Source organism: Takifugu flavidus, chromosome 20 (genome assembly GCF_003711565.1).
Source record: "Takifugu flavidus isolate HTHZ2018 chromosome 20, ASM371156v2, whole genome shotgun sequence".
Classification (NCBI taxonomy): Eukaryota; Metazoa; Chordata; class Actinopteri; order Tetraodontiformes; family Tetraodontidae; genus Takifugu; species Takifugu flavidus.
This window is the reverse complement of record NC_079539.1, coordinates 11,305,721-11,316,326: the sequence shown is the minus strand read 5'-3', so window position 1 is coordinate 11,316,326 and position 10,606 is coordinate 11,305,721. Positions and strand designations below refer to the sequence as shown.

The following is a 10,606-nucleotide window of genomic DNA, read 5'->3' as shown; positions in this document are numbered from 1 at the left end:
CAACCACCACCCCACCCCCACCGCCCGCCTTCAGAGAAGCACGTTTTAACCTCCGCCTGATCGCCTCCGTCCTCCATCTGCACGTCAGTGACGAACAGATTGTCATCATGGAGCAAATCTGTTGTGCACATTAACACTTTGGAGTTGCCATCAGGGCAGAATCGATCCTCGCTGCTCTCCCACACACATGACCTTGCTCTCCATCCACATCTGATCCTGTCATCCACGTGTCCCTCAGCAAAAAGCAACCAGCACGATATCCCAGCAAAATATTAATATCTTGTCTGTATCAGGACCAAAAGATGTAAAGTGCACTGAAATAATGTGTAAATGTTGTAGAAGCTGTATCAAGTACAGCAAAGATCAACATTTATTTATGTTCATGTTGCCTCTGTTTCAGTGTCTCCAGTTGAGCCATCCCCTCTCTCCCACAATAACCAGTGATTTTATCCCCTCTGTCCCACAATAACCAGTGATTTTATCCCCTCTGTCCCACTAAAACCAGTGATTTTATCCCCTCTGTCCCACTAAAACCAGTGATTTTATCCTCTCTCTCCCACAATAACCAGTGATTTTATCCTCTCTCTCCCACAATAACCAGTGATTGTATCCTCTCTGTCCCACAATAACCAGTGATTTTATCCTCTCTGTCCCACTAAAACCAGTGATTTTATCCTCTCTGTCCCACTAAAACCAGTGATTTTATCCTCTCTGTCCCACTAAAACCAGTGATTTTATCCTCTCTGTCCCACTGTAACCACTGATTTCAGCCCCTCTGTCCCAGTATAACCAGAGCATTTGTCCTCCCTGTCAAAGGTAACCAGATGAAGCTCTTGTCCTTCACCCATGCTGGAACCAGTACATGTCCTCCACTCTATCAAACTGTCATATTTCCACACTCGTGTCCACCCAGATATGTTTGAATCAGCTGCCTGATGGACCTGAAGCCGTTTGTGTCCACAGATGAGAGCGATACCGGAGACACTCACAGAGCTTCCAGCCGTCTCTCTTCTGTCTTCCGTCTCTTTTCTTCCTCTCTCATTCACATTCCCGTCACATCAGCAGCCTGAGAAACCCAGTTCAGCCCGTCGGAGCTGCAGCCTGGCGCCACTCCTGTTCTGCTGGCTGGCTTTCTGTTTGGGACGGAGGGACAGTCTTCCTCTGTCCTCTGGCTGCTTCTCTGAGCCAGCAACCATGTTTATGCTTCTAGTTTAAATAAAATAAGAAGTACTGGTAATGTGAAGAAAAGCTGGGTGGTGTGGTTCGTGATGAAGGTCAGGGTCTGCTGCCTCAGGTCTGGTTACACACTTGTGCGCTGATCCCTCCTCCTCATGAATTATTTGAACTGGACGGCGCCAGTGTCTCAGGTCCGGCTGCTAGCAGGTGACACAGCCAGTTTGCTGTGGGTGAGAATGGACATCAGCGTTCTCCCCAACAACAACCACCCTGAGAAGTTCCTCCAGCTGGACGTCAGGATGCTGCCGGCCTCCTGTGGGGCGCCCCAGGTTGGAGCTCTGCTCTTCACCCAGAGACACTGGCAGAACAGGGTCTACGACCAGGTAGGACTGGTCTTTCTCTGGCTTTGGTTCCTCTCCTCACAGATAGGCCACGGAACTGAGAGCTCCTCTGGAGGACATCATGTCCCAGATTCACGGTGGGACTTCTGTCAGGGCCTGCAGAAGCTCATGCTCATTTGCGTTTTTAACAGCCAGTTCACTCGGGTCCGTTTGGGTCTGACAGCTGCTTTTCAGATCCCCTGTGGCAGTAAAAGCACCTGCAACTGATCTGATCATAGCGTGAGTGAAGCAGGTCAGAGTTTAGAGGAGGAAGGGCTCAACGTTGGTCCAAATAACATTGGTATTGGAAACATTTTCATCAGCAGCAACTCAGATAAATCAGATCCATGACTGCTGCGGATCTGAGGGTCAAGACGGAGCTTGAAATTCAACTTAGCAGTAGTCTGAGGGAGCTGCGGAGGTTTCATGGTCCATGAAGGTGCTTTAAAGATGTGCTGCAGAGCCTCTGTGGCTCATGATGGTTCGCCTTTTTTCTCAGAGAGACAGAAGACCAAAGACGGACAGGAGACCTCCCGCAGCAGCCGAGACCCCTGCTGTCACCTTTGTGGACCGGTACCTGGAGAAGCACATCAGCTCTCACGCTCTCACCTCCAACATTAAAAGGAATCCGCTGTTTCCAGCCCCAACGTCCGTGGAGGAGGAGGACAGCGTGAAGGTCCAACCCTCCTGGACGGTTGAAGAGTACAACACACGAACATGTGCTCGCCTGGCAGAACATCTGAAGGTGAGAGGTCATGGCAGCAGGTTAATTGTCCTCTGGTGCAAACTCAAAGGTGATAAGAAGGTCCATGTGGAGTCCAACAGGTTCAGAGGTCACTCCAGCAACGGAAGGTTGTTTGACTTTGACCAACCTTGAATCTGTCTCGAAGCGTGTGAATGTTTGATCTGGTGAACAGCTGACGTTAGTGATGGAAAGATCTGCCTTTTCCACAGGAGGGACAGAAAACGCCAAAAGATCTGGACTTCTGGCTGGAGGACGTTTACACGCCAGGATTCGACTCTCTGCTGAAGAAGACGGAAGCTCAGCTCAAGAGAAGAAGCCGCTGGAGATTCTTCTGTCTGGCGGTGGTGTCCATTGGTGCTGTGGTGACGGTGATTGTGATCCCTGTGGTGCTTCTACAGAGGACCAGCTGACGGAGTCATGCGGTTCCACGCAGGTTCACGAAGACCTCCCAGAACAGAGAAGGTTTCCCACCAGCTCCACTAAATTTTCTCTCTAAAACTCGGTTTTTACCTCCTCCGTCCATCCTTCCTGACTGCAACACGTGACACCAGCGCCTCCTGTCGCTGAGTGCAGCGGAATGCAAATCTAAACTGGCAGAACTCAGTTGGAGGTTTTCAGCTCACTTCAATAACAAATCTGATGCATTTGTTCGTTTTCTGGTGCAGAGCAAATGTGAAAGAACTCGCGAGGTAGACACGAACGGCGCCACCAGGGGGCTGCTAACCTGATTTACAATGAATTAATGAGTCGAGTTTATCCATCATCAGTGAATTCAGCGACAGCAGCACAGCACACACAGAGTTCCACTAACTGATTTTATTTCATTTATTCATTGCATTAAAGTTGTACAAAGTATTGGTAATCATAAATGTTAAAACGTTAGAAAAAAAGCATATTTGTGACAGTCAACAACACAGCGTATGAAAACTTTCTGCTTCGATCTGGCCGGTTGGACTCCAGCTACCTTCCTCTGCTGCCACGTCTTTTCCGAAGGCTTCCAAAAGAAGAGCGAACGACACACTCGGAGGGGAAAAGGCTCGGAAGCGCGGGAGGAGCAAAGGAAGCAACACAAACAGCATGCAAACACAAGAGGAAGTGAGAGATTAAGACAGGAGCAGTGGAGAAAAGGCTAAAATAAATAGGTTCCTCTCTTTGTAGTTGATGTTGGTTACAGTAAGTTTATTTACAGACGTGTGATTGCAGGTGGATCAGCACAGAACCAGTGAGGGATCTGATTACAGCGTGAACGGGGCTCCACAGATGGAACTGAATCAGTCAGAATCTACAGGGACAGAAATGAGGAGAACACACAGTCACACACACACACACAGTCACACACACCCCTTTTTGGTTGTAAAGTTGAAGCTTTAGTTTTGCTTAATATGACACAACCTCCTCTTTCTCCAGCTCAGATTTATGTGGTTTTATACAGTAAATCAGTGTTAATCTGCAACACTGTTGCTGTTTGATGTGTGTAACACGTTAAAACACACACATGCACGCGCACACACACACTCTCCTCCCTAAGTGTGAAGGGTGGATCGGTCACTCCAGCTCCGTAACTGTGCTGAGCAGGCACAACTACTCGACCTTCCTCCCTGAAACCCGTGAGCGAGTCAATGTTATCCAGCCGCCAGGTTTTTCCCAGTTTGCACAGATTCCCTCTGAAATTTCTGGTCCTATCTTCCTGGAAATCCAACCCTGAGCTGGGAGAATTGGAGAGGTTCTGCTGTGCACTAAAGCCGGGCTGCTCCGCTAACAGTTCTCATGGTGAGCGAGCACGTTTGACGCCACTCGTGCTTAAGATCCACCAGGACAGCGCTGCACCGCTGCAGTGCATGCTGGGAAGACAGAAGAGGGACCACACACGCTAACGGTTTCTACTGCTGCACCTGTGAGCAGACAATAGTTTCTTCCATTCATCAAGTCGCAGTTTGTCTGTTCTGCTTCTATAAAAGCTGCTGTCAGAAAACTTCCTCTCATTCCTGATTTATCCGCCTACAACAGAAGGAACCAGCTCTGGCTGAACATTCATTTATCTCATTACAGTCCTGGTTCAACACTCAGGAAAACGTGATTAGGAACAACATTTTAGAGATGAGCTGGATTGTGGGGAAAGAAGCAAACAATGGAATCGGCTGTTTTCACAGATAATAAAGTTGGGATTTGTTGTTGAAGGCAGGACTGTTGTGGCTGCAGCCTGACGTGAATCAAGTGACGCCGTTGCTGCTGCAAAGCTCCACTCGATCCCAAATCCATCTAGTGAGTAGTAGTTAGTGTGTTATTACCGCGTGATCACATTATTCAGGAAGCAGCAGCTTCGACAGCTGCTGCTCACTCATTCCTTCCTAAGGAACCACCAAGTTCTCCCCCCTCACATGTGCTGCAAGACTCCATCAACCGGGCCGGATGCTTCGGCATTCAGCCGGCAGCAGGAGCCACCGATGGAACGTGCCTGAAGGAGGAGAACGTGGACCTTTTTTAGCACTCTGGTGACAGAAGGTCGTGTGCATAGAGGTAAACCGTGTGTTCATTCAACTTCCAACACAATCTAAGGTGACATTCGTCCTGCCAGCAGGTGGTCCCGCGGGAGGAGGGGGGGACCAGGACAGCAGCAGTCCACCAAACGGACAGTAGTGCAAAACTCTAGACCACTGTAGGACAAAAGCGGACCTACAGGGGGCGCTGTAACAGACTGATGCAGGTGGGGTATGGAAGGAAACTTGAATGCATGTGTGAACTCCCAGAGTGGAGAACTCTGTTCCAGTGCTTCTCCCAGCAGCCATCTGCAGCCAGTACGGCTTAGAGGGAAAACTCACGACAATCCTTCGGTGCAACATTAAGGCAAAGTTTAACGAGCATGTTGGGTCAACGCGTCACTTTATGTACAGAAGGAAATGATCCGGACCATCAGCGCACGATGGAAACGCCGCGTTCGCACCTCTGCCGGACGACCAGCTGACGCAGTTGAGACTCTTTTTTAGGCAGCGCGCCTGAATGATTGTGACTTCTGTGGAGCAGCTGGAGGAGTTGCAGGTCGCTGCGAAAGGAAGACTTAAAAGTCAATTTAAAAAAGGACAGATGAAAATAAACACCATTAGGGTGGGAGGAAGAGAAAGGAAAGAAAGGTTTCATGCACTGATGTGGACACCAATAATATTCATCCACTCTGATAAAACTAGGACCCAAGAGACAAAAGAAAAGTCAAACTGAGCTACGATCAGAAGCTGCATCCCGCTAATAGAGAGTCAAACAGGGATTAGGATTATTGGAATCTGATTGAGCTGAAGGCACATCCATAAGGCTTCAGATGGTGATGCAAAGCTTCCCCTCACGACTGAAACGATGGTGCTTATTGCTGCATCACACACGCCTGCTCCAGGGTTCAAGGACATCATCTTCTTCCAACCACAACAATTATCAGCATCTAAGACTAAAATTCACTTTGTCATGAAGAAATGAGTAAAGTGGAGTTAAAAGAGAAGAGTCAACTATAAAAACAGAGACGAGGGGGGGCCTCCGGACCACCCGACTCTGACAGGATGCGTCTCCTTCAGGGGTCGGTGACAGGCGGCGTCTCAATCTGGGGCTCTTTTCTACCCTCAAATGTTTCTTATGGTGCAGCTCTACATGGTGGACTGGAACTAGGGGGTGTGTGGACCTGCTTCAGGAAGCAGTGGTGTTCGGGGAGATGGTAAAAGCTTTGTTCTTTCCTTCCTGTGCGTTTAGGAGTAGAAGGTGAGGACGCTCTGGTGGTTGCCGCGCACCAGCAGGATGGGGGGCAGCTCCCTGGACAAGACCTCCAGCCAGGCCATGTACAGAGCGCTGGACACGGCACCCTTCCGGGCCAGAGGCAAACTCCTGCGAGAGGGAAGAGAAGGTGAGAGGGATGTTCAGATTAGCCCCTCAGAGGACGAGGACATTCCTTTAACACCAGACGTTCTAAGCAGAGCAGGTCTCAGCCCAGCCGTCAGGGCCGCGTCCTCTGAGGAGGACCGTGTCCTAAACGTGCAGAAAGCTGCTTACATGACGATGAGGTTGGCCGTGCTGGAGTGCTCCTTCAGCAGCTCGTTGAGGCGGATCTGCCGGTTGGTCTGCACAAGAACACAGAGGGGAACATGAAGACGACGCTAGGAGCGACCAGCAGGAGCCGCGGCAGCTTCCTGGAGTGTGCTCAGCGCCCTCTGACCTTGGCTCGATACAGCTCCAGCTCGTTGTCAGTGATCCTCCAGGGTTCACTGTTCTTCAGCCTCTCAGCAGCTTCCGGCTCCAGGTCGTCCTCCTTCAGGCGGTAAGGCTCGATCAACTCCTCAAAGGCAGAAACACTAAGAGCCACAACACCATAAATGAGGTCAAATTCTTTTTTAAGTGTTTTAGGACCTTAAAAATACATGAACATTTGATGTTGGACCCCAGGGTCGGCGATTAAAACCAGAAAAAGAACTTTTAGAATTCCCGATCTGTACACCCTGGCTCATTGTGTCGTGCCATTACTCCAACTGTCCACAAGAGGGAGCCACCGATTCACATTTCCTGTGTTTCTGGGCAGCAAATCTGTTGAAAATAACTTTTGTGTCTCCAATGATTGAACCAGCTGGATGCAGCAGCTCTGAACTCCGGGACTGTTTTGAAATCAACTGATTCTACATGATAACATAAAGGCCAACAAAGAAATAAAGCTATTTCTGTTGTTGTGTATCATTCTTACATATTCATTTTTAAAGTTGTGGCTGAAGATGGCTTCAAAGGCAGTCAAAGGTTATTTTAAAGATCAATCTGATGGTAAATCAGAGGACTATTTACTTACTGCTCCATCTTTGGCTTGGTGTTAACGTCTCCCAGCACGGTGATGTCTGAGAAGTCTATCCTGAATTTGCTGAGCAGGGTGGCCATCCTGCACAGATAATAAAATAATAATAAAATAATAAGATAATAAAATCCAAATAGGGCTTCAAACTACAAACCGCTTCCTGCTCTCACATCCAGGATGTGAGGAGAGCTGAGAGCAGCAGAGGAACATCTAGAAGCATCTCTTCAGGAGGGGCCGTCAAAGAAAGGATGTGCGTGTTCATATTATTACAGCAGAAATGATCAAGAGGCCTAACAGCTGGTAAAGTCAGTGGGCAACACTGAGGTGGAGAAAGGTTTGTGCTGACGTCGAGAGATAAAAGGCTTCTGCTCCAAGCTAAATTTATCCAACAAAAGGGTGTAGGAGTCAGATGTGGGGGACAGAGAGAGCGATGGGGGGGAACACCAAGAAGGAAGAGACAAAGACCACGTCAGTGCTTCACTAGATACAGGTCACACATGCACCAGGATTAAGGCAGAACCATGTCAATATTCTCTCCATTACAGCTTCAACACATGAATAATTTGTGTTTTACTTTTACTTTACTTACTTAAACATATCACTTAAAGACTTTGATATTTTAAATTAACCAATTTCAAATCTTCACTTGAATAAATGTCACCGATGTGGCTGAACTCCACACGTCTGACTTCAGAAACAGCCGTGTTACGCTGTCAGCAGATGGGAGGGATGCTAACAAGGCTGCTGCTAAAAGGCTGCTGCTATCAAGCTGCATTGCTGCAGCAAACAGGCTGCATGGCCGCTAACAGACTGCACAGCTTTGGGAAACAAAGAGACGATTGTGTTTAGTTCAGAGACAAACTGGAAGAACTGTGGAGGTTTGTGAGCCCGACTGGAGACTGACGGCAATAAAATGCTTCAGTTTCATAGCTGAAGAACAAAAAGAATCCATTGCGGTTCAGAAAAGCTTGAAAAATGGAGTGTGAGTGTCCTCTGTGTTCAGTGAGATCATCTCCATACAACTATAAAAAAGTTCTGCTGCTCACATTAGCTCAGGAAACAGCTTAGTGAGTCTACAGATCAGCCGACTGGTTACACCTTTAGATTTTAATGTGAGCTTTAAACATTAAGGTTAAAGAGTTCTTACGCGCGGCGGTCATGATCAATCCTGTTGATCTTTCCTCCGATGAAGACGCGGATCTTACAGTCCTTCCACCTCTTCTTATTGGTCAGCAGATACGGGATCAGTAAGGTCAGACCTGTTAGCAGACAGCAGAGGAGACAATTACAGCCCAGCGCTTGTCCCTCACCCGTCCATCATCCGTCCACCTGGCAGGACAGAGCTGTTGCGTCTCCCTCACCTCCATCATCAAACAGCCACCACACGTCCACCGTCCCCTTCCCCTGCTTATTCTGGAACTGCTGACTGGCCTCCAGCAGCCTCTGGTCGGACACGTTCAGAGGAACAGTCGGGCTCTTCTTGTCTGTTACAGAGACACAGAAGCTGCTTCAGGAGGAGATTTCAGCATCCTGGACAAGTTTTATATCCTCCTCTCCAAAACTGACTAGAAGTGACCAATTTTTGATCCCATTAAAACAGACCATCGCTAAATACGGTTGTAAAGAATTACTGTTAAAAGATTAGAATATTGGAGTCGTGTGTCTGTCTGCTGTAAAATAAATCACTTCTTAACTCATGAATTGAGAAAAAACATCAACTATTGAGCAGATTTCATGGCTCCCTTGATTATATTGGGAGTGTGGAAATCTTTCATTTCTACGGTTCTCATCCTCAGCGGAACAGGTCTGAACGTGGAAGTGGATCACACAAGTTATGGGGTTATATCAGAGTGGAGTCACGGCGGATGAGAGCAAACAGGCAGGGAGAGAAGCTGCAAACAGCACAGAAACAGGGAGCAGTCTGACCCTGGGAGGGAGGAAGCTGCACACAAACTGGCACCTCCAGGAAAGACAAGAACAGGAAAGAAGGACCTTTGCAAGAAAAAAAGCTCTATTTTGGCCAAGAGCAGTGATAAAAACTGGAGATTTAGTTAGAGGCACCATCACACAGAGCAGGCGGACACGTTCTGTTAGAGGTGAAGACGCTAAACAGGCGACAAGGAGGAGAAACGGCAACACGTTCTTCCCCAAAGCTGAAAAGACGGGACGAGTGGGGGGGCACACGGGGACAGGTAGCAAAAACCAAATCAAAAAGAGATAACATGAAGGGAGGAATTGAGAGTAAATGATGCATATTAAAGAAACCCAGAAGACAGAAAGCAAGAAAAAGATCACAAAGCAACCAAAAAAGTGGATCTCCTGCCTTTCTTCAACAGGGGCTGAGTTGGAGCTTTGCCATCATCATCGTCATCTGGGAGTGTGAGACAAAAGGAGACAAAATAATCAAAACTGGGCTCAGTGCTGGTGCAGGAGCCATCCACGTGCACGGCGGCCTCATCACACACGACACCACAGGACAACAAGACGCGCGGTCACAAAATGGTCATGTCACAAGCTCCTCTTCACTCCTCTGGACCTAAAGACAGGAGGTGACGCTCCTCCTCCAGGAAGGAAACATGTCCACCTTGAGCCCCTGAGGTCACCATTAAGGTCACCGTTCTGCCCGTCTGGAGAACCCGGAGAGACCACGCACCCACCGGGGGAACGAGCCAACGCCACACAGAAGAGGAGGAACCAGTGTTCACCAGGGCTGCCATCAGCTCTCTCCTGTGACTACACGTTTCCATGGCGACGCTTCCCACCGGGTCACAATTAGTAGATGACGGTAGTGGTGAACAGATGTGTATGTGTGTGTGTGTGTGTGTGTGGGTGTTGGATTAAGGTCTCGAACAGATTTGGGGAATTCATCGTAACACTGGGGATGTTGGCGCTGACCTTTCTGTATAGCTGGACTATTCTGGAGGCTGGTGGCCTTGGAGGACAGCTTCGAAGAGTCCGCATCCGAGTCTTTGCTGGTGTCTATGGATACAATCACGTCCTTCATGCCGGAGGACTTCTCCTGGGAGGACAGCAGATCGTCTGAGGAAGAGAACATGAGGAGACTGTGAGAAACAAAGTCTGGAGCCTGTGGTCCAGAAATACAGAAGCTAGTAGCTAATAGCTCCCTTCAACTCAAATAAAGACCCTTGAATAAACCCTGTGGTGTCCCACTGATTCCAATCAGAACCTTTGGGGTTCTGTAGGAACGACCAGGTTTCCGGGGCAACATGCGCCACTGAATCACATCGCTTCCATCCCATTTATTCCAGCTTCATTCCAAAATGAGACTGATTCCTCTTTACCTTGTCCTTGGATGTGGGACACGTCCAGGCCCTCCTTCAGACGCAGAATAACGGCACCAAACTGGAAGTCAAAGGCGTCGCTGAGAGGAGAAATGAATAAAACTGTGTTTCAACAGCAGTGGACAAATGGACAAGTGTCCAATAACGAGAACATTTTAAAGAAGATGAAATCCAGATTTTTCCCGCACACGTT

The 10,606-nt window shown here is 48.5% G+C and overlaps 2 protein-coding genes across 3 annotated transcripts in view; one reads left to right on the top strand and one right to left on the bottom strand.

The window, feature by feature from the left end:
- The first annotated feature begins 1 nt into the window (after position 1).
- Positions 2-3,463, top strand: LOC130516760 (major intrinsically disordered NOTCH2-binding receptor 1-like). Its single transcript, XM_057017954.1, has 3 exons — positions 2-1,559; positions 2,056-2,301; positions 2,511-3,463. The coding sequence occupies exons 1-3, from the start codon at positions 1,332-1,334 to the stop codon at positions 2,709-2,711; spliced, it is 675 nt and encodes a 224-aa protein (XP_056873934.1). The 5' UTR covers positions 2-1,331; the 3' UTR covers positions 2,712-3,463.
- The window catches only part of slc12a2 (solute carrier family 12 member 2), a 26,959-nt gene continuing 19,455 nt past the window's right edge, over positions 3,103-10,606 (bottom strand). Inside the window, exons 19-27 of one of the 2 annotated variants that reach the window (XM_057017945.1) lie at positions 10,414-10,493; positions 10,007-10,150; positions 9,435-9,482; positions 8,473-8,595; positions 8,259-8,370; positions 7,109-7,195; positions 6,491-6,626; positions 6,328-6,395; positions 3,103-6,162 (exon numbers count right to left, since the gene is read on the bottom strand). In XM_057017945.1, coding sequence (XP_056873925.1) covers positions 6,027-6,162; positions 6,328-6,395; positions 6,491-6,626; positions 7,109-7,195; positions 8,259-8,370; positions 8,473-8,595; positions 9,435-9,482; positions 10,007-10,150; positions 10,414-10,493 — 934 coding nt within the window. In that variant the 3' untranslated portion in view covers positions 3,103-6,026. The remainder of the gene's footprint in view (positions 6,163-6,327; positions 6,396-6,490; positions 6,627-7,108; positions 7,196-8,258; positions 8,371-8,472; positions 8,596-9,434; positions 9,483-10,006; positions 10,151-10,413; positions 10,494-10,606) is intronic. The other variant, XM_057017946.1, reaches the window with a different exon arrangement.

Excerpts from the sequence above, each read along its gene's own strand:
- LOC130516760 (XM_057017954.1), top strand. The coding sequence starts at position 1,332 with ATGAATTATTTGAACTGGACGGCGCCAGTGTCTCAGGTCCGGCTGCTA. Across the intron at positions 1,560-2,055 it reads AGAACAGGGTCTACGACCAG|AGAGACAGAAGACCAAAGAC; the intron begins GTAGGACTGGTC and ends CTTTTTTCTCAG. Across the intron at positions 2,302-2,510 it reads GCCTGGCAGAACATCTGAAG|GAGGGACAGAAAACGCCAAA; the intron begins GTGAGAGGTCAT and ends CCTTTTCCACAG.